This window comes from Aptenodytes patagonicus, chromosome 9 (assembly GCF_965638725.1).
Source record: "Aptenodytes patagonicus chromosome 9, bAptPat1.pri.cur, whole genome shotgun sequence".
NCBI lineage: Eukaryota > Metazoa > Chordata > Aves > Sphenisciformes > Spheniscidae > Aptenodytes > Aptenodytes patagonicus.
In genome coordinates, this window is record NC_134957.1 from 15974373 (window position 1) to 15998307 (window position 23935).

The 23935-nt window shown below is 37.3% G+C and overlaps 1 protein-coding gene across 3 annotated transcripts in view; it reads left to right on the forward strand.

Moving 5' to 3' along the window:
• The window catches only part of MTM1 (myotubularin 1), a 46012-nt gene that overhangs the window by 15378 nt on the left and 6699 nt on the right, over positions 1-23935 (forward strand). For all 3 annotated transcript variants that reach the window (XM_076347232.1, XM_076347234.1, XM_076347233.1), the window contains 9 exons: positions 459-553; positions 1568-1678; positions 2609-2710; positions 10603-10686; positions 11969-12118; positions 13963-14151; positions 17788-17973; positions 19020-19226; positions 23383-23475. In XM_076347232.1, coding sequence (XP_076203347.1) covers positions 459-553; positions 1568-1678; positions 2609-2710; positions 10603-10686; positions 11969-12118; positions 13963-14151; positions 17788-17973; positions 19020-19226; positions 23383-23475 — 1217 coding nt within the window. The remainder of the gene's footprint in view (positions 1-458; positions 554-1567; positions 1679-2608; positions 2711-10602; positions 10687-11968; positions 12119-13962; positions 14152-17787; positions 17974-19019; positions 19227-23382; positions 23476-23935) is intronic.

The window sequence follows — 23935 nt, forward strand, 5'->3', positions numbered from 1 at the left end:
TCAGGATGGTGAGTTTCCTGAACACTTTACAACTTGAACTACGCATTTCAATACAGAATTGGTTACAGAGCACTGAAAGATGTGATAGTATCAACAGAAGAACATATTTGTTCTGGGGTAGTGAACAGACTGGTTCAGTAATCACAGAGAGGACTTAAATCTACTCGCTGTCCTGCCCTCTCTCATGTAGTGCAGAGAAAGAGAAGAACACAAATGTAACTAGGGAAGATTACTGAAATCTGCTGATTTAATTTGGGCAAGTTTAGTATATGAAACTCTCACATTTTCTTAATAATTCAAGTGGACAAAATTCAGATTTATTACTTTTAAATTCATTCATCTTTCAGAGTGGCTCTTATGAGTGCAGCTGTCTTTATTTTACTGCTACTTAACTGATCCTGTCCTTAGCTCTGATTTTTTCTTTTCACAATCTTTAAGAAATGCTGCATTTCTTACAGACAAGGATGTTATTTATATGTGTCCGTTTAATGGCCCCGTTAAAGGAAGAGTGTACATCACAAACTACAGGCTGTACTTAAGAAGTGTGGAAAATGTGAGTAATATGCCACAATTACTTCCGTGGGATGAGTTGGTTTTAAACCCCCTTCCCTTCACCCCCACTGCCTTTGATTTATTTTGTGGCCAGTTCATTTGTTTTAGTTTTGGCACACTTGTGCTTGTGGAATTGCATGGGAGGCTTTTTACTTGAAATGGTCTGTAATGTTTGTAATAACCGTATCTTAATTGCGTAATGACTAAATAGTAATTGCCTTTGTACCACTGAGAAATCCGTATAAAAACGGAAGTTCTTTAAAGTTAAATGTGTTGTAAAAGTGTGATTTTTGCCTGGTACGATTACAGTTTAATTACTTACACTGAACTGATACCTTTATCTTTTGTCCGTTGGAACTTTTTTGGTAGCTGTTCCCTTTACACTTATTCTGTGATAGATCAAGGGCAGCAACTAATGATGTGCAATAGTTCTTAAAATAGCTATCAGTAAACCAAGATTTTGATTGTCCTTGCTGTTGGAAAAGAAACACTTTCATCACGTGGGTGGGGGGAGTAGTAGTGTATTTGATAAGCAGCAACATGAAAGAGAATAAAATGTGCTTGTTATCTTTTTCATAATGTGTTTTTTTTTTAAAAATAAGGTTTTAGGACTATTGAACTGAGGTCATTCTGGTTGCAGCTAAGTCTACTAGTAATCTCTTTTTCATTTCATTCTCCTTCATTCTGTATATCAATAAAGCAGTCTTAGCAAGCAAAGGCAATCAGAAGTATGTAGCAGAAGGCATCTTTTAGGGTGTTGCCACCTTTTTTCCCTGCATACTGTATTAGGCATGAAGTATTTTTGTTGCATGTTAAATTGGATGATGGTCAAGGCTGTGGAGTGACTGTACAGACTTCGTAACATGTTGGGAGGGGGGACTTAATCAAACACAGAAACACACTTTTGCTTCCTGTATGTATTTCACGTCTGCTTTCTGTTCTAGAATGCATAAGAACATTTTGCGTGAGTCTTCTTTTCAGATTAATCTTGTCCTTGCTCAAACTTTTCTTGCAGGATCCAGTTGTGGTATTGAATGTTCCATTGGGCGTAATTTCAAGGATTGAAAAAATGGGAGGAGCCTCAAGCAGAGGAGAGAACTCTTATGGATTAGATATAACCTGTAAAGTAAGACTTTCCAGTAATTCAATAGGAAATGAAATCTGGAGGTTCCTTTTCTCACTGCTTACCTATTTATAGGAATGAAAAAACACATGTTCCTCACAGCTGAATTTAAAAAGAGCTTTTTGGAACTGGACAGGGAAATACCTTTTGTATAAAGGGCTATTTAACTGTCCTCTCTGCATGCGAGGAGAGGGATTGGTCTTCCTTTCCGAATCACTAATCGACAAGAGGTTTTGCACAGTAGTCTTGTTTTAGGGCATTATTCCTGCTTTGCTTCATTATTTCATTTGTTCTAAAAGTAATTTTTTTATAATCTTAAAATCTTCAAAGAACACCTCAAATGGGGGTTTTGTAAGCTGTAAGGGCAGTGAAAAAGTTATGTAACAGCTATCTCTATTTCCTTAGTCTCACAAAAAAATTACGTTGCCATGAAAAAATATGGTCATAGGGGCGTTCCCAGTGGATGATTCAGGAACCTTTATTTGACTCATTAATGGAGTATGTATACACATTTGATTCTTAGTAGTTAATGCGCAGATTGCTTATTTTTGACGTTAGTGATGAGAAAATAGCTAGGGACAATGTAGTCTAGACAGATTATTAGCAAATTTTCATTTTGAAAACATAGAGTAACTCCCATCCTGCAAACATTCAATAGCCCATGAGACTTTTTAGTGAATCAGATAGTCATTTCTGATGGCTTTATGCCAAAGCAGCGTTTGCACCACACAGAATGTGGTACTGCTTTATTTGTAGAATTCTTGTGCTCTATTCTATTTTATGGAATAAGAAATAAAACTGAACATTCACAATGGTTTGAGGCATGTTGCAAGCAGATTCTAAATCATGTTTAGTGTATAATATAGCATTTGTACATCAGATAAAAGTATCTTACTGCTTTGGTTCACTTAAAAGATAATGCCTTTGTTTTAGGATATGAGAAATTTACGGTTTGCATTAAAACAAGAAGGGCATAGTAGAAGAGGTATATTTGAAGTCCTCACAAAATATGCTTTTCCCCAGTCACATAACTTGGTAAGTTACATTATTTATGCTATTGAGTTGTTTTAATGCAGAGTTGTTGCCAATTAACTTTAACTGTTTGACCTACTAATGGACGTCATGGCTGCTTAAAAAGAATAACCACAGAATCTGGTGTCAGCATAAACTAAAGAGAATTAATGTTTTTATTTTGTACATTTACAACACTTACATCTATGTATTTGTAAAATTATGGACACTATATGCTATACTTTAGGTAAACTACTGAGCACCTCTGATCCATGCAGATTTCATTGTTTAGAGACTGTAAGTTATCCTCCCTAATTAGGAAATATTGTAGTACATGCCTTAGTTGATTTCTTGAAAATGTTAAACTATTGGCAGTCTCCAAGGCAATGATAAATACGAATCACCAAGAGTTTTACTTCAGGAAAAGAAGACATGGTAAGAAAAGACTTGTTTTATTGATGAAACTTGATGAAGAATATAACAGGCAGCTAATACAGTAATGAATTTACACAGATTTATTTCAGGTAAAAAAAAAAAATCTTATGGAAGGAATTGAGCGACAATGATGTTAACTAACCATTAACTTCTGTTTCTTTGCCAAAATCTGTGTACTGTGCTTGGTGGATCATTTTGACATCTCTTTAGTAAATGCTTTATTTTGTCTCTTGTAAAATTCAGTTTACGTTTTATTGGGGTGCTTTCATTTAGGATAATTGTATAAGAGCTCTCTTCACAAAATGTTGGAGGGTTCTGCTATGAATTTTTAAGAACTTTGTTCAGAGAATTGTTGAGTATATGAGGCTGCAGCAAGAATCTTATTTCCTTCTCCAAAGAGACATGTCAATCAATGGGCTGTACTCTATAATAAACATTTAATTCTTTAAAACTTTTTTGCAGAAATTTTGCACTCTGTATGCAAACAGTCTGTGGAATGAAAGCATAAGGAAAAATAAATGCTTTTGCGTAGAATATTTTGTAGTGTTGACAAATAGGTCTTAAGAAATGAAACTGAGATTTCTACCTTTGGGTAGGTGTGAGGAGTTGTACTGACAAAGAAAACTGTTGTAGAAGTAGTGAATATATCTCTAACTCTACTGCTGGTATTTTATGCATCTTACAATAGAGAATGATTGAAAGCATAACAGGATATATGGACTTCAAAAGGCTGTTGGAAAAGAGAGAGAAAGCTATATGTAGAAATATCAAATTACAGAGAAGTTTAGGTCAAAAGGGGCTTCTGGATATCATCTGGTCCAGGCTTCTGTTGCAAGTAGGGCCTTAGATTAGGTTATCCAGGGCATGGTCAAGCCTAGTCTTGAATGTTTCCTGCGAGGTAGATTCTGTCATGTCTCTGGGCAATCTCATCCAATATTTAATCGTTCTCATTGCGAAGAATTTTTTTTTTTCCTTACATTGAGTACCTGTGTGGATTTGCATGTAGTGAATGTGGACAAATTAAGTTGTAACTGACTTAGGAGAGTCCCTTGTGGGATTTTTTTTTTTATGATGTCCAATCCAACTACAGGGCTTGAATAACATGGTGATGAGATGTGGACTTGTGCGAGGTTTTGTCATCCAAAAAGACCTGGTGTTCCTGTCTAGTGATGGTAGTGAGTAATGTGTGGAGTAGTACACTTCCTGCTTTGTTTGTTGCACCTGTTGAACCTAGTAAAGCTCATCATTACATGGCCTGGCCCATTTTGTATGTAACTTGCCAATAAAAGTTATGCTCAGTAACAAAAGGCTTGGTCAAGGCAGAGGTAATTTTGCCTTCAGATTCAGTAAAGCACAAAACTTAGGAAGATAATGACAATATGGATAATGGCCGTATTTTATATCTCTTAGCTATGTCTGGAGCAGGGTATAACCATTAGAAATTATTACTTTGGAGTGAAATAAAGTGAGCCTATGTTATATCATGAAGTTGTACCTGTCCTTATTTTCTAATGTCACAATGTGGATGAGCCCTTAACTTTAAAATGAGCTAAGCAAGTGTGTGATATTTTTGGTGTGCTTTTACCGTATTTCAGCAAGCAGTTCAAATTGATCCTGCCAAAGGTAGGCGTTTCTGCCTGGTTGTTCATTCCTGCCTTGGTTTTCAGATAGGGAACTGAAAGGGACTAAACCTAAACAAGGAGAAAAGAAGAAAAGCTTTACCCTGAGTCATTTCCTGAATCTTGTTAACCCAATGTGAGGATGGGGTCAGGGCATCTATGGGTGGATGTGAATGAAGAGGAATGATGGGACTGCCTCTTTCAGTGGCTGGTTTAGAACAAGGTTTCACTGTCTGAATGTGACAGTATGTCTGGGCTGTGCATGCCTGCCTTCTCCTTTGAATGTACGCTAACACTCTGACCATGCAGCCAGCTTGATCAGGGAGATCTTTTATAAAGAACGTGTTGTGGCTTCACATAACAGCTGGGTGAAGATGGCAGCCCTCTGCTATGCAAATGCTGAGCTCTTGCTTTTCTCTGGTCTCCTTCTCTCTACCTTCCAGCCATGTGGTTGATTATTCCTCTTATACCAAACTGACTTGGTATAATCACTAAGTAAGCCAATGTAGCTCACTTATCCAGCACAAAATATTCTGTTTTCTGAGTTAGTCTTGAGCCGCTTTTAATAATTTGAGGAGACCTGGTTTGAAATCAGTATGCACCAGAACCAGTGCAAGAGAGCGCATGTGAGTGGAACAGGGAGCAGGCAGGAGAGAAGAAAGAGGGATGTCCTGTTTTTAGCAGTGGTAAAATGGTAATTTTGCTCAGACCACCTTGTGGAACTGCACCCTTGATCTTCAGCTGATTCAGCAGCACTGATGCTTGTGCAGCTCTGCAGTGGAAAGAAGGCATCATCAGGACAATAAAGGTCTAAACCTTTACTGTCCTGATTTTTATCTGTATTTTTATATTTTACATCAAATTTTTATCTGTAGTGGAACCATATCCTTAGAGCTGATCCTAAACAAAACTTTTAGAGATGCCTTGCTTCCATTTTCTTCATGCTATACCGTTCTCGGACAAATGGATGGTAAATACAGTCCAAAACATTATTTCTGAGTGGAGTGTACTTACTGTTTTCAACATTTTTCTCCATCACCATCCCAACAGCAGTGTTTGAGAGCCTATAATAAATCACAGGTCTGTTCACAACTGTTTGTCAGTGTCTCAACATCGTCCTATGTGCTTACTTCCAGAAGGTAATTCTTGTCTCTCTCCAGTTTGAGCCTAGGTTGGGTTCAGATCTCCTTGAATCGATAACGTAATGTAAAATCTGATAGTTCATCTGACTGACAGCTTAGTTGATACGGAACAAACAGCTGCTATCCATAATCCTCTGTTGCATTTGCGAACTTGGGCTAATTGAAAGAAAACCGTTGCTGAAAGTGTTTTTTGCGTAGAATATTTTGTAGTGTTGACGAATAGGTCATATATACCCAAAACATACTTTTATTTTACTGCAATGTTGTTCTAAGCCTGAATGTCTCTTGTGTGTAGGTTTTATTTTTTTAAATTTCCAACCATTTTTGTTGAATTTAGACATATCTAATGAAGCTGCAGTTGATTTAGTAGAGGCTCAGAGTACTTAAACCTTCCTTCTCCCCAAACAGTACTTTAGCAGGGATGTACCATAGATGTGGAGGGAAGGAAAGATGTGTGAAGAAGGCATGGAGCGGAACTGGTCAATTTTTATTATACTCTGGTATTTGAAAGGCTTGCCTGTGTGCATAATGACGCACTGAGAGAGGTTGGCAGGGCTTTTCTGCTTTGCGGAGTCATGCGATTCCTATAGCTGCTCATGTAGTTTGCTTCTCTGACCTTCCTCTGCCCACTGCGCTCTGAAGGATATAAATATACACCCAGCTGGTCCATACTAAATGCCTATGGGCAGTGAAGCGACTTCCCTGTTTTCAGCCTGACACAAGAGGTGTGTGTATGTGAGGGGCACTAATACGAAGGAACCTGTATCCACAAAAAGCTAAGCCATTTCACTAGTATTTTCACTAAGATAGCACCTCTCAAATCTTACGTCAAGTTATATGAGAACCTATGCAAAATAGATTGTAAATGGCATAATGTGTTCTTCTTCCCATAATTTCTTTCTGTCCCATTTGCCTGCTACACTGTAGAATTGCATTCAGATTACATGCACTGTGACATGAAAGCTTCAGCAATGTTAAGTTAATCAAGACATACAGGTACAAACATACTGCGTTTAATCTGTAAGCTTGGGTTATTTAGGACCAAAGTGGAAATATGTGGGTCATTAGTGCAGATGTGAAGCTTACCTGAACTGTAACAAACCCTTCTGGGATCTAAATATGTATTTATCACATTGATTTGTTCACTATAATAGGGTTCGTCAATTTGGTGCATCAGAATAATAAAAGGTCCAATTCAACAAAAAAATGTTATTCAACAGAAATTACTTCACATTGCTCATTATCACATTTTGTTCCTAATAAATAAAAGTAATGTACAAATGTGTGCTAAATATGGCTTGTACTGACACAAGTAAAAAAATACAATTGTATTCAAGCATATATCTTGTTTGCTTAAGTATTTGATTCTTAGTATGAAAATAGTTATAAATGTGGGTTGCTTCGTACACTGAAGTTAAACTGTAGTTTGAAATTAAATAGAACTATATGATATGAGTATAAACGTATGTGGAGTTTTAAATGCATGTTCTCCTACTCTGACTTTTCTGCTATGTCATGTTGGAGTACATGGAGGGATACAAATTTTACTTTCATCTAATGAGCTGCTTTAAACTTACTTTAAACTGTATATTGTTGAATGGAACCATGCTGTGATTGCCAGAGTGGAAAAGGAAGCATTTTTACTCTTTGAAACTGCTTTGTATATTGCTTTGTGTATATTGTGAGACGGCCCTAACGTAGGGTGGGGATATTGCTGTATTTCAGGCTCTAGCATTTAGCCTGGACTAAAGTTCAGGCCACCTTCACAAAATATTTCAAGACTTGAAATATCAAGTCTTAAGTGAAAGGCGGTTGGGGGTGGTGGGGGCGGGATTCAGATCTTTAATCTCTTTTGTACACTGAGTAAGACTTTCAGTAGTAACCAGATTAACTGTACAGGCTGTACACAATGTGCACATATAAATGTGTGCATATAAATTTTTGTTATAATTTAGTCAACTCTTGCAGAAGAAAAATAATTTTTAGTCTTCAGGTTTTCAGATACTGTTAATTTTTAAATACTGTTCTTGTTGGAGTATACGTCAAGAGTTTTCTCTGAATTGCTCATATAAAGATCTAATTCCAAACTTTACTCCATACACCTTTGCATTCATTGTAGTGTTCTGTTACTTGTTAGACTTCAGATTTTTTCTGGCTGATCCATGATACTAACGATTTTTTTTCTTGAGCAATATAGGAAGAATTTGCACTACCTGGAACATCAACAGAACTGATGAAGCTTAATTGTCAGCTTTAATAGTTGTGGGTTCTGTGACTGAAAGCTTTTGTAGCAGATGTGGTAAAGCTGCTGTAGCTAAGCATTTTAAAAGAAACACGCTGTACGTAGTAGGACATTGTTCTTTCAGAAAGGATTCTGTCCATCCCCTCCTCGTGCATAGTAAATTTAACCCTGGTTTTTAAAAGGTGAAAACAAAATACACTTTTCTATCTGATTTTCTTGTGGATTATTTTGTGGGTGACATGAGCAGCATAGCTGCCATTTTGTTTATTTCTAGTTTGGAGCAACACCTTCTTTATTACAGTGCACTGTGATAGCTGCTACATAAAAGATTTTACTGATAAAAATAAGCTCATGTATTTTACTTATCAGGGCTTAAGCTGGGTAATTTTTAAGTTCTCACCAGGAAACTTGCAGTAAGTAGCAACTTAAATAAATAACATATTCCTGCCTTTGAGACATCTTTTAAGTGATCTGTTAGGATTCCAGTGTTTCTGTTTCCTACTGTTATAAGATTCTCCTTTGTCTCTGGTTCTTTGGTGAATTCTTAGCATAGTTGCTCTTCGGGATATAGCAAATTCCTTTGGGGAGGAGGGGATGGTTCTTGTGTGTAGCTATTTATTAATAGTTCAGCAAATCAGTTGCATCTACTGCTTTAGATAGTGATGTTCCTGTTTTGCTGTATTCCTAGTTTGCAATTAAAACAAACAACCTTTTTCAGTTTTTCTGCTTAACTTCTGATACTTACATCTTCTTCTAATGGAATGTGGTTTTTTTTTTTTTTTCTGATATAGTTGATGTCTGTCTCTTTCCTTTTCCTTTCTTCACCTCTCCCTCCATCCCACTTGATAGCAGTTTACTTAGTCAAAAGAATCCGTAATGTTTACTTACATTGAAGGCCTACCCCTTTAAAAATGGTGAAGACATTCAGAAAACACAATTTGGGAATGCATTGTTTACTTCTGCAAACTTGCCAATGAATGTACTTGCTTTAAAATACTGATCTAATTTAAAATTCCAGTTTCTAAAACTAGTGGGATAAAGTATCTTGTGTGAGTAGTAATGTCCTTTTAAAATACTTGTTGATTTGAAATACATGAGGAGAAAACTCCTGCTTTTGGAGGGATTCAGTTTTGTGTTTTGATTAGAGGTGTTTACTGTTTAAACCATTGTAACATATTAGGCTAAACAGAATTGCCTTGATCCATTAGGGTCTGCCTTCATAAGATCTAAAGAAACCTCCATCTGGGCCTATGGCGCATTTACGAAGCATTGCCTTACCTCTGTAGACGTAGTCATGGCACCTTAGAACCATGGTTTGTTTTTTTTTTTTTGCTTGCTTGCCAGGTTTTCTGCATTTCTGCATAGTTCAGGTCTACGCCTGTGAAAATGATGTGGATTTGGGATGTTCAGTTTAGCATTCAATTTATTCTTTTAATGTCTTTGAATAGCTAGGAGACTTTCAGCTTTTTTGTTACAAATGAGCTATGATGGGCTCTTGAATGCTTTCTGCTCTGGCTGCTGATGCTCAGTTAGCTCAGGACAACGCATTCTCTTCTGTGTTTTTCTTTTTTTTGAAACAACTTAGTTTCATGCTCCAGTTGGCATCTGAAGAATTTGTAAGCCACCAAAATCAATTTTCTCAATGAAGGAGATTCTTAAAATAAACATTACTTTTGCTTTCATCATAAACTGTAAAAACAAACCAAGGAAAAAAGGGGTTAGTTAGGTAATACAGCCCACTTGGAATTGGTTGAAAAGAGAAGGAAGCTAAAAGGTATGAGGAAGTTGTCAGAATCCTGGGTGAGGATGCCGTGTTGTATAAATGAGTCTTGAGAGTGAGCAACAAAGCAAGAGAAAAGCAGATAGTGTAACCTGCTAACAACATATTTTGTTTCATTTTCGATGGCAACTTTGTAATTTTCATGGAGTTTTACGGTAAACTGGATTTCTGTTAGTAAGGATCAATTGGAGAGGGGATGCAGAAAGAAGGCTGCTTCCTAATGGTAATGAATAGCAATTAAAACCTTTTTACCTTTAATTCAATTTAGCATCTAATATTTTATGTAGTAATTACAGCTGTACCTATTGGAGAAATTTTGGTGAGAAGACAGTAGTTTATTTGGTGAGGATGTGAAATACGGGAAATAAACCGATACAACCTATTTTAAAACATTTCAACCTCCTGACAGTAAAAAAAAAAAATTCAACAGTTTAAGCTTTGTAATTTTTATTTTGTCACTTCTTGTTTTAACTATTGTCATATTTTCATTATTTCATTAGCAGATCTGTATTGTTTGTTACTTCTTGCTCTTTGCTTTACAGTCTTATAAATATCAGATTTAAATGGAGAGAATGGGGCTGGCATGGAAAAGTCAGTCCTATTTTGTGGCGGGCATTAGGGTATAACTGATGATGAGCCCTCATATTTGCCACTTTCAGTCAGAGTTTGGTGTAATAAGCTTCTTTTACATCCTACAGCTTATTTTTGCATTTGCAAATGAAGAAAAGTTTTCTGAAAATGGATGGATGGTGTACAATCCAATGTCTGAATACAGGAGACAAGTGAGTTATTAAAGTTGCAGTTGCCTGGTGCTTTCGTATCTGGCAACTTACATAGAGGAATTATTGTTTGTACATTTCTCTTATCAGCTCTTTTGTGGGGGGAGCTGAGAATGGGAGAAGATGGAAATACAACTTGAAAAAAAGTAAAGAGAAGAAATAAAACACTAGAACCTTTAAAAAAAATTAGAATGTCACAGGAAGGTAGCCTTTGCTCTTTGAAGGAAGTTATTGATACCTCTTACAATGTGGCACTGTTAGGTGAGCAGGGGGCGGGGAGAATGTGCCAAATATGTAACTACAGTGTCCTAAATATAGGTTTGATTTGGTCTTTGATTTGGTCTAGTTCTTCCTGAAGTGAAAGGGGGGGGGGGGGGAAAAAAGCCGCTTATTTTAGAAACAGCGTTGCTTTAGAGAAGTTATTTATATGTCTGTCAGTATCCTACCTTGCTCTTTAGGTGATTTTGGAAAAATGTCAATGAAAGAGGATGATATATTTGATTTTAAAGTGTCTTTTAGACAATTTATTTTTGCTTTAAATATGACCTTTTCTTTTTAAATTTAAATAGGAAACAATAAGGACTTCCTTAGATTTTCTTTTTTTTTTCTCCCCCCTCCGTAGTTTTTTGGTTTAAGGTTTAGAGGCCTAAGACCCAAAAAAGGTAAAATACAAACACCCACACAAACCCCACTGTGCGTGTGCATGTGTGGAGGGGCTTATCAGTCTTTCTCAATTTCCTGGCTGCTGTTTGTGAAATGCCTTACTGAGCAGACTGCAACTAAAAGTTGTTGTTTCTCAGTAAGAAAGCTACCCTGAATCTTACTTTTAACCTGAAGGTAGTATCAGGCTACAGGGAAGAAGGGTTGAGAGGAGACTTCCTCCCCCTGTCTTCTCAGGACCATTGTCTCTTTCCAGCAGGCAAAATGGAAAGGCAGAGCTTTGAGGGAGGAGAGAAGGCAGTTTTCTTTCCTCAATCCCACAGTTAAAGAAATACATCTACTAGTTTTAATCATTGTTTTGAAACTTGTTTTAAGAATAGAACTGTGTATGTAAGAGTATATGAGATAGCTATGCAGTTGTTTAAGGCTGTGAATCCATCAGCAATGAGCAGTTTTGTGTGGTCTTGTAATCTTTTTTTCTTCTATTGTTTTGAAACAGTACTGTAGTTAGGTTAAATTGGTAGGTTATTGCCACCATGTGGCCATAATGTCATGTAAAACTCAAGAGCAGAATTATTATTTGTACGGCCAAAAATACATTGAAAAACTTTGTGTTGCATTTTAGGGACTGCCTAATGAACGGTGGCGAGTAACTTTTATTAATGAACATTACGGACTGTGTGACACGTATCCATCACTCTTAGTAGTGCCATATAATGCAACAGATGATGATCTCAAGAAAGTTGCTGCCTTTAGGTCCCGAAATAGAATCCCGGTGAGTATTATGTGATGAAAGTTACCTTATAGTGTAGCTAGTTTTAAGTATGCATTCAAACAACTTTTGGCTGAACACAACACAGAAGATGCTTTTTTTGGAAATGGTTACAGCAAAATAGTTTTGATTGGCTGGCGGTTTTTACTGCTTGAAACTAGTGTCTTGGCCAAGCCACATTTCCGTTTTTCCCCACAACAATCGCCCATTTCAACTTTGTTGGTTTTAACTTGACTTTTCTAGTAACAACTGCCAGCATTGCAGATTCCCTTTTCTTAATGAAGTATGAGCCTCAGACTGCCATCTGTACTAGTTTGTTGACTATTGTTGGATGCATATAAAAAGTGATAGCAAATGTTATCCTCCTGTAAGCAAACCACATGGCATTTAAACATAGTTCCAATGGTCAGTCCTAAAATAAAACCTCCTGCATAGTCTCTGTAGTGAATTTTTGGGCTTTTTAGTCCTTTAAATTGGGCTGTGGAATGGATAAACCCATTTGACTTTTTGGGTGTATTTCTGTAACTAAAATTCTTTGAGGTAAGAGAATTTTTATGTATCAGCTCTTTACAGCACTATAGAAAATATTAATTTCTATCACAATACAGTCTGTTTTAACTAATATTTCAATTTGGCAAACTCAGAAGTGCTAGATTCTTAGCCAGTATCAGAAAGCTGCCTTGAATCTCAGTTAATTTCAAACAGATGCAAAACTCAATATGATAAATATTTATTAGATATGGTACTTACTGACAGGCTAGGCCTATAATTATAAATTTACTTTATAATTACCTTACAGACACATATGTATATGTAGAATATATAACGTGTATATGTTAAATATATAGTGTGTGCATATAGTTCTTATAACCTAGCTATATCTTCTCTGTCATCTCAAAATTCATGACAGGGCTTTTGTATGCCTGTACAGTGAGAGTCATTTCCTTGGTAATAGTAATTTTATTTTTGTCAGGAAATAACTAGTCGTACTCACCTGCACACACACTGACAGGTCTTGTTTCTGGATCTACAACTAAGGGTTGTATTTCAGGAGTGAATACTTTCTGAGGACTTTTTTTTTTTTAACTCTGATGTTCTTTCACTCTGTAACCCACAACTCTCAGACTGGGTGAGAATACTGTTTCTTAATATTCTTCAGTGATGAAGTTGGAGGTTTTGCCTGCTTCTTGGGGTGCTTATTTTTAATCTCTTGCACTGCAATCTGTTTCCTGAGCGGCTCACTATCTCTTGTTTGTGGTAAGTCCCCTCAGGCTCAGAAGGACAACAAAGGCAGCATGCACTCTGCTCCAGTGCCCCCTCTTTGTAAAGAGGGCTGAGGAACAAAATGTTCTTTAAAGAGAAGGGGAAACATTCAAGATACTGCAGAGAGGTTCAGCTTTACTTCCTTATCCAAAAAAAAGGGAAAAGTTGTTCTTGTAGAATTGGAACATCTTAGTCACAGTTTCTACAATGAGTTCATTCTTTTGAATTGTTTCTTAGTTTCAGCAGGCATTGCTATGTTTGTTTCCAGTTTGCTTTTCAGAATTATTTGTGCAACCTAAGACTTGTAGGAAAATATTAAAATACACTGGATTATATAGGTAAGTATAATTTCAATAAGAGTTAAATATGTAACAGAATGAACTCTTTTAAAGATTATTATTATTATTAAATTTTATGAGACTACAGTGGAAGCAGTTGAGATGTCTGGGGATTATCTTTTGAAGAAATAAAATAAAAAGTGTTAATTTTCACATTATCTGTTTTAAAGAATGTAACTTCAAAATTTAAGTTATGATTTTTTAATAAAATGTATTTCTTCTAATGTGTCTTTGACATGTGACTAGGTTCTGTCATGGATTCATCCAGAGACTCAAGCTGTTATTATGCGCTGCAGTCAACCCCTTGTTGGAATGAGTGGCAAGCGGAATAAAGATGATGAAAGATATCTTGATATCATCAGGGAGGCTAACGGGCAAATCTCAAAACTGACCATCTATGATGCTAGGCCCAATGTCAATGCAGTCGCAAACAAGGTGAACAGATGCTTAATAGTCGTATTTGAAGGGGGGTGGGGAGGAGACTTAGTTTGAAGCTTTCTGTGAGGGGGTTTTTGGGAACAGTAGTAATCTTAATGTAGATAAATTTACATGATCAAATATATATATTTACGTAATAATGCTGAGGCTCAAGGCCATGAAAGGACATGAGTGCCTAAAGTAGGTCATAAGCAGGGTTTCAGGACTGTATGTGGATTTCCAGATACGCTTTACCCTGTCTGTTATCGGTCAAGCACAGATCTTAGCATGGGACTGAAATCAGATATGACTACGCTGTGCACTGTAAGGTAGATGTAGACTGATCTGTAGATCTGTTGGAATGACATGTCACCCCTGTGCAAGCCACTGCTCTGCTTCATATCCTCTGGGAAAATTCTATCCTGGAAAGGCTGTGTGCATAAAGCCAAGCCCACTGATAGGCATCCTTTGGTTCTTCCTAACCGTTACATGAACCGCTTCAGACCTATCCAGGCATCCAGCAAATAAAGAGAAAGTGATGAATAAGTTAACTTGGGGGTTTGCACTCTGAACAGCAGTCTGGGTATGATTTTGGATACCTGGATACCTATTCTTCCGTAGGTGCCTGTAGTTGGTAAATGCAGTAACAGAAGTAGTGTTTCCATCTGACAAAGTGACCATTTCTTTGCTAATCTGCAGTCAAAGGCTAAATGGGATCAGAATCGTAGAACAGCCCAGGTTGGAAGGGACCTCGAAAGATCATCTGGTCCAACCTTTCAAGAAGAAAAGGTGTCCCTGTGCCTTGATTTCCCCTCTGCTCCCCCTTAACTCTGGTGAGGACCAGACAGGCATACTCAGATAATGCCAGTCACAGTGTGTCAGTGTTGTATTTGGCACAGAGCACAGCAGGCATGGATGTGTTCCATGTTTATATGAAAAGCCTAGTTAGGGAGAGGCGGTGAAGGAAGTAAGTTTAATGTTTTCTTCATATAAGAATGTATCAACTTCACTCCCTCCGTGTCTAGGATAGTCCCTTACCCACTGAACTTCAAGCAGAAATGAAGTGGACATGCTCTTCAGTACTTACTAGTGAAGCTGTGTGTGCAGCAAAGAGCATGAGATATATGAGCTCAAGGGTTTGAGATCTTAGTGAAATGATGAGTGTGCTTATCTGGGAGAGAAGGAATTTAGCTTCTGAATAGTTTCTTTGGCACAAAATGAATACTAATTTAGTGGAATGAGTCCTCTTCAATGTTTGTGCTGAAAGGAATATGAAATGGTAAAACTTGTTTGCCTCTAGGAGGTTTATATGTAACAAATGTTAAGTTGCTTCAGAAGTCAAGAGGGACAGTAATGTTAGTGTTTTGCTCTGTGTGACTTAAAACACATGCATCTGTACCTTTACAGCCCTCTTCTCTATAATAGAGAATATAATTTATTAAGCAAGAAATTAGGCTTTTTTTTTTGTATAGCACACATTCTTTCAGAGACTCTATCCTAGGGGCTGTTTGGCTAGGTTTTAATCTGATGGTTTGTATTTTGAGGGTGTGCCTCAATTGCTTGGATTTTACTCTACAAATTGCATTATCCTCTGCACACTGAATTTTTATGGGTGAACAAAATATGTAATCCTTCTGTTTGTCTTGTGGAAGGAACGTCAAGTCTTACATTGACTTAAATTTTTCCCCAGTTCTTGGACAAACTCAAATTTTTACCCCATTTGTTTCAAAGATGTATTATGGCCAAACTTTATACACACATACTTACTGAAGTATGAAGCACAGTTTTCAGCTTTTTAAAATGGTCTGTGTATTTCACCCATGTGTTTTAATTAATTCCTGATATGTCTAAATATGAAATACTGAGTCATAGTAGTAAAAGCAGTAGGGTGCATTTCTGGGTCTGAGGGACAATGACATAAAGAGTGCAAGCCAGTGTTGATCAGCACTGAAAAGTTTTCTTGAACAGCTGTGAAGATTAGCGTAAGCAAAATCTTGGGCTACGCTACTCCTGCATTCCTGTGTTCTTTGTACATAGGTCAAGACCATACAGTCAGTAGGAGTTGCAGCAGCCCTGATGCTAAAATTACAATCATTCCTCACCAGGACTTCATAATACTCAAAGGAAAGAGAAAAATCCAATCGTTACTTCTTTTAGTGCAGAGCCTGGCAGCTCTGAGGAGGGAGATAGAGAGCATAGACTAGGGATACTGTGCTACTATACAGAAATGTAGGTGGTACTAATGAGGAAAGGCTATACCGTACTTCAGGTTGTTGTCTGATGTGTAGTTGGTGGCTGTAATGGCTTATAAAGGCAAAATTTATTTATTACAATGCATGGCATGGCATGTTTTTGCTCTCTGCAGGAAGTGCTGCAATTTTGCAGCTATCTTTGGAAAACCTCATCAGTGGTACTGTGTCCTAAAATATGTGTGGTTTTTCCACTTCCTTTTGTGACCAGGCACATCCTCTTCTGTGGTGGTGATTAAGTGTTTTGAGAGAGCAGCAGTAGAATAGACTTTCTACTTATGTGGCTCTTTAATTTCTTAACAATCTAAATACATGTTTAGTCTTCAGCAATAAAATTTAATGTTGGAAAAGTTACTTTAAAGTAAACTTTAATGTTATTACTAATTTACTTCTTAGAGGCAGAATCTAAGATTCTTGAACTTAATTCTTAAATGAAATGTAGCTTATCCTTAACTGAACTCTTACATTTAATTTTACTTGGCCAAACATTTTATCATTTTTATTTATTTCAATATCAGTTCAATTTTAGTAGTAAATAACTAGGCAGTTTAAACAGGAATTTTTTTTTTTGTAGCAAGTTTGCACTGGTAAACCTGAGATTCACTGTCTTTTGAATTAGTGGTGTAAAGAAACAGACAAATCCTTTTGACTGAATTTCTTTCTAATTGGTACAGGAACAAGGAAATGAGCAATTTTATTCCCTGGAAGTGGCGATCTAGTACATTATGAGTAATTGCTGTTTTGTGTGATTAAAATTACATTTTAATTTAACCTTAATAATCTGTCTGGGAAGTAAGTTGATTTCTTTTGTATTCAGAATCATGAGTTTCTTTAATCCTTGGTGGGAAAAGTGAACATAAATGAAGAAAAAAAATTGACATTGTAATGTCAGTTGGTCAAGGAAAAGCTGTTTCCACCATGAATCTCAAAAGTAATGAGGAAGGTACAAACGTCATCTTATTCTCAAAGCAGTCTTAGTCCTGACTGATGTGATGCTGGCCCGCTGGCCCTTACGTGGCTAGTTCAATCCTATTCGAAGATCTCCAGGCCCAACAGTACAAACAACCTTTTAGCGTTAATGTAAAATAATTTCCCTTTTAGGGTTACTCCCTTGAGGTTTTGAAAGGAACTAGGCTAGCTGGAGCAACTTGAATGTCTTTCTGGCCATGTGCTATACTTAGTACACTTTGTCCTTTTGGACAAAGGAAGGCCCCCAAGTATTCTCCAGCATTTGCCCCTCCAAAGCTTGTATCTGAGACTGATGTTTTAAACAAGCAACTGAAATTATATATTGCTCAACTACAAAATAAAGTGTAAATAAAATTCAGTCCCTTTTTGCTCTGTTGAAAAGCTGCTACAACAATGCATACGTGACTAAAGTTAATTTTAGATCTCTTGTTTGTAGGCAACTGGAGGAGGATATGAAGGTGAAGATGCGTATCCCAATGCAGAACTTTTCTTCTTGGACATTCATAATATTCATGTCATGCGGGAATCTCTGAAGAAGTTGAAGGACATTGTTTATCCTAATGTGGAAGAATCACACTGGTTGTCGAGTCTGGAATCAACCCATTGGTTAGAACATATAAAGGTAAATTTTTGCTGTTTGAAATAATGCTTGTCCAAATCTCTTGTGTCAGACTTGCTTTCTTTGCTAGACTCTGAGCTAGTCCTGATATGGAACACGTTGAACCTCTTGGACTACAAAAACAGCATCATTGAGCGTTGGCTTTTTGCGAACTAGTCTTAGCATATGTTATGACATATCATTACTAAGCAACAGTATATGAAATTCAATGTTTGTTGACTGCCTCAAGTCAAATGTCAGTCTTTAATAGAGGAATGCATTGTTAGTCTGATTGTCTTTACATGTGTGAGACCTGATTTATTGTGGTTTCTAGCAATACAGGCCTACAGGTAAGTGTCATTGTGAAGAATTAGTAATTACTTCAGTTGTCGGTATGTTTGTGACTTTATTTTGTGAATTACGGTTTTGTAAATAAATCTTGAAAATTTATTGGTAAATTTTGTAATTTTCATCTTGTAGCACAAATAAAATACTTAAACTGGTAATTCACCAGTGTTCTTACTAGTTGACCTTTGAAACTTTTGCCTCAAGTACAGCTGTGCAAAACTATTTAGAGTATTATGTAATGAATCCTACTTAATAAAATTTTAATTTTAAGTTAGTATTTGGAAAATAAGCGTATCAGAAGGATACAAGTTCCTTTTTCCAACAACTGAGATATTTCAGTAATTTCGTTCAAAGAAAGGAGCCAAATGAAATACAGAATTTTTAAAGAGTATATCCTATGGTAAATCCTCTCTTTAAAAAAGAAGCTTTTGTTCTTCAGTTTATCAAGGTTATTGTTTTCTGCCCCATTTTTTAAGAATTTGCTGAGAGATGAATTAGATCTTACTAAGGGATTAGGGAACCAATCTGTTTCTCTATTTTTATACAAGAAATTTACTTGATCTCCTAGAAAATCCTTTTCCAGTTGACTACACCATGCTCTTTAGGTCTTTTAATGGAAACAGTATCAATTTAGATACTATGTAGATACAAAGAAATCAATTTATTTTTGTTAGAATGATAACACTAATCTGTGTAGTTTGGCATCTGTTCCTCTTTGCTAGCTTGTCTTGACAGGAGCTATTCAAGTGGCAGACAAGGTATCCTCAGGAAGGAGCTCTGTGTTGGTTCACTGCAGCGATGGCTGGGACCGGACAGCACAGCTAACATCGCTGGCCATGTTGATGCTAGACAGCTACTACAGAACAATTGAAGGCTTTGAAGTTCTGGTGCAAAAAGAGTGGATAAGCTTTGGACACAAATTTGCATCGGTAAGAATTAGAAGATAGTTGCAAGGACCATGCCACACCAAAGTTCTAAAAAGCTTTTAATGTTAAACTACTCATTGTGTCAAGGTTTGATAATTCTTTTCATTATTTTGGAATTCTGATTTAAAACATTTCCAGGTAAACCTGAGCAGAGCTTTTGTTTTTGGACCTGTTTGGTTAATATTTTTTTGCTATTCTTTCTCTGAGAATTCATATTTTGTCCTTTACACCCTTTTAAAAACCCAGAATTGCTAGGGTTACTGTGGTTATTGAGCAAAGAAAATGAGAAGGCAGAAAAATGATGTCCTCCCAAACTTTTCAGAAGAAGATCAAATAAGGCTGGGACATGAGGCTTGTCCCTCACCCTCCCTTTGGACTATTTTGAATGTCATGAGACGCAGATGAATGAGTCTGGCCAATGTCTTTTATGTGATGTTTTGAATGCTTCTTCCCAAATGTTCTAAACTTGTCATAATAGCTCTCAAGAAGCTCTCACTGGTAATGCTGGCTCTAGTTCTGTTCAGTTGTCTCTGGATGCTTAGAAGGTTAAGTAGAAATTGTCTATAGCAAGTCCTTAATATCCTACCCATGTATAATGCAAAGTCAAGGGTGTTTGTGTTAGGAAACTTTTCAGAGTCTTAGTGGAACTTCTCTTAAATTTGGCAGCTAACCATTTAACCAGGAAATCTATACGAGGAACAGAGAGAAGCAGAATAGGTTGCCAGGGAGAGTGCGCTGGGATATGTAAACATTAAGTTGGGAGCTTTACAACAGTGTTACTTGTTGATGCTGAACCTTGTAATTTGCAGTAAGAAGTTTCCGCACTTTCAGTAGAAGTTATTTGCACAGACAATTTGTCCATAGTGGAATATTCTAAAGATCTTACTTAAAATTGCTAAAATTGGGAAAATAGGCAATCTGGAAAAATCAAGAAATAGAAAAATATACCTATGTGTGTATTTCATGCCTATTTTACATTTGCAAGAGTGTCTCAGTCATTTGGAAATTCAGGTATAGCTATTCAGCATGAATCACTTCACCGTTTAAGTATGCTTGTAGGCTGCGGCAGTCTTTGATCTGACATTCTAAAGGTGCTTTGAGGCTTAGGAGATTTGCATTATGATTGTTGGGAGTGATACCTGCTGTAGTCCAGTTTTTTGTGTACTTACCTGTAGTCTTCTAGTACTGATGTGTTATATAAACCTTTGAAGTATTCTGTCTTGGTACAGCCACAGGAAAACACTGGCTTGCCTTTTTATTCTCATATTTTATTTTGTATTTTTAAATGTTACAGGCATGATGCAGATAAAATTAGGTTGTATAACTAGGAAGCTTGTAGCCTAGCGCATATGTTACGATTTATCACAAAGCTTAAAGAGAGAGATCTGTATGTCCTTCACCATTATGAATAAATTTGAATTATCTATGATTCTTTTTATTAAACCATTAACTTCAGTTTGAGTAATCAAAGGAGTTTTTTCTCTCTCAACAAATAATGTTTTTCTCCTACTAGCGAGGTAGGACTTTTGTACCCCTTCCAGATGAATAGCTCAGTCCACTGGTTCATCTCTGACAATGTAGCAGCAATAAGGGTGATTTAAATAGCTTGCTTTTGCTTAAACTACTATTTTGTTTTCCCAACTTGCTCACTCAAGTAGTAATCTTTGGACATGGTTGAAGCCACTCTCCTTTAGCCATCTGCTGTTTTCTGAGAGTACTGTATATTTTGATTTGATGGGTTGTTTAGCTTGTAGTGAAGGTAGTCCTTTTCTGGAGTGTTCTGTAGAATAAAAACTGATAATGCAAGCAGAAAATATTTGATCATACATGCTCCATTTTAGTTTGGTAATTATTGATAGAACTGTGAGTTTTAATAGTGAGGACTAGGCACTTCAGTGCAGTTAGCGTTTTGTGAACCTGATCTCCGAAACTATTGTTGTTATGCCTTCCCTCAAGTGGGGAGTTGGAGAAGAGTGGGGTGTTTCTTATATTGTCTGGGTTAGAGCAAGCTTCATGTTTTCATAGAATAGTTTGGGTTGGAAGGGACCTCTAAAGGTCATCTAGTCCAACCCCCCCTGCCACGGGCAGGGACATCTCCAACTAGATCAGGTTGCTCAGAGCCCCGTCCAACCTGACCTGGAATGTTTCCAGGGATGGGGCATCCACCACCTCTCTGGGCAACCTGGGCCAGTGCTTCACCACCCTCAGCGTAAAAAAATTCTTCCTTATATCTAGTCTATATCTACCCCCCTTTAGTTTAAAGCCATTCCCCCTTGTCCTGTCACAACAGGCCCTGCTAAAAAGTTTGCCGCCATCTTTTTTATAAGCCCCCTTGAAGTACTGACAGGCTGCAATAAGGTCTCCCCGAAGCCTTCTCTTCTCCAGGCTGAACAACCCCAACTCTCTCAGCCTTTCTTCATAGGAGAGGTGTTCCATCCCCCGATCATTTTTGTGGCCCTCTTCTGGACCCGCTCCAACAGGTCCGTGTCTTTCGTATGCTGAGGGCTCCAGAGCTGGACGCAGTACTGCAGGTGGGGTCTCACCAGAGCTGAGTAGAGAGGCAGAATCCCCTCCCTCGACCTGCTGGCCACGCTGCTTTGGATGCCGCCCAGGATACCATTGGCCTTCTGGGCTGCGAGAGCACACTGCTGGCTCATGTCCTGCTCTTCATCCACCAGTACCCCCAAGTCCTTCTTGGCAGGGCTGCTCTCAATCCCTTCATCCCCCAGCCTGTATTGATACTGGGGGTTGCCCTGACCCAGGTGCAGGACCTTGCACTTGGCCTTGTTAAACCTCATCTTACCAGGGTTGCAATTTGGATGTTTTAATAACAAATAACTAAATAGTAAACTACTGAATAGTAGTTAATAGTTCTTCTCTGTATTTTCCATCTAATGAACCACACAATAAGTTTCCTTGTTGAAAAGGAATTCCCTACCCCAGCTTTTCTATGTATAGTGAACTTAGTGTACTATCCAGATGATAAAATTGCTTGCTATGTGTCATGTCGCTCTAATAATGCATTCTAATATAAGAAATATGAAACATAGACATAATTAAAGATGGAAAATACTCAGGCGTCCTAAAACTGCTAACCATAGTGAAAGTGGAAGAACTTTCACTCCTTACTGAACACATGCATGACTGTTAACAGATACCACTTATTTTAAACCATGAAAACCAGAGAGCAAGGAGGCCAATTTGTTTGTCTTCCCTATAGCGCTTTTCTAGTCATTTGCTACTGTTGACTGAGTTCAGCTACAATCCCTCATCTCCCTCTATTTCCTGCCATTTGATTCCATTATTTTAAACTATCTTGCAAATCATTGTACAGAGTAGTGTACTGGTTTTATCATTTTTCACGTCCTTAAGACATTAAGCCTGCTATCTTACAGGCAGATAGACGACGTCGTAGTTCAACATACATACTCTTCTTTTGCCTCCTCCAGGCAAGTATATTCAAGCTGAATTATAGAGTTAATAGACTCTTTTCCCTGAATCTCTTATCTGTTCTCAGCTATCATATGTGAAAAGGAAGGAAACAGCTTTTACCAAACCTACTTTTTGTCTGTGGGGAGAATTCCTTTGATTGCTACTTTGGAATCCTCAGAATAAGCGGCTCACCCAAACTTTAAAAACGTGCATTAATTTTCTGTCAAGAACATGAACGTTTCTTTGAGCTCGCTCATGTTCACTGTCTACCTCAGGGTGAATCTTTAGGTTCAAGTGTGGAGGGGGAAGAGGAGAATGTGTGTGGATAGTCTGATGATCTAAGTTCTCCAGTGGCTTAAATTACAAAAGGCAACAAAGTATATAACTTGGCTTTTGACAAACTTATTACGTAAATGTAGTTCAAAATATGTCTTGATTATTTGCAAAGTAATGGATGCTTTAACAGTTCTGCTTGTCCAATAACTGGCAGGTTTTTATAACAGGACCAATTACCACTTCGGAATTTTTCTCAGACATCTATGGAACAGCTTTGCGGTATTTCTGTATATCTGAATCTCTCCTCCTTAGTGCAATAACTAATTCTGAAATAAGAACAGGTTGCTCTACTACAGGAGCATTAATATTCTAGTGCAAAATAAGAAACAGTGTCTATTGGCCATAAAATAGACTGTTTTGGTTAACAGGAGGCTGTATTGCTTCCTTTCAGAGAATAGGCCACGGTGATAAAAATCATGCTGACGCAGACAGATCGCCCATCTTTCTCCAGTTTATTGATTGTGTGTGGCAGATGTCTAAACAGGTATGTTATATCATTCTTCAGAAGGTAACATTGTTAAGAGATTACTGAATTAAAAACCTACATCTCTATTTTAAAAAAAAAAAAAAGTATTTGAAGAAGACAGCATACCCCTCTGCTCTGACACGAGTCAAAAAGAGTGTATTTACTTTTTAACCATACCACCTCTCTACTCCATTTCTAAAAGTGGTATACAAGCTGTAGTTACGTTGCTTAAAATGGCATTGGCTGTGCATGCAAGGCTGGTGTGTCTTGGATATGGGCTTCTCAGAAACATATTGAGAGATGTGACCCAGCAGAATGCTTTTACGGGAATTGCATCCAACTACCTTAATAGGGTCTGTTTCATTTCACCATTTTTGTGAAGCTGTCCCTTGAACTACAGGGACAAATGTTGTTTTGTCAAAGCTTGAAAAGGAAGCTTGGGAGCTGTTGAGTGCTGTGATTTAAACGCTGTATTTTC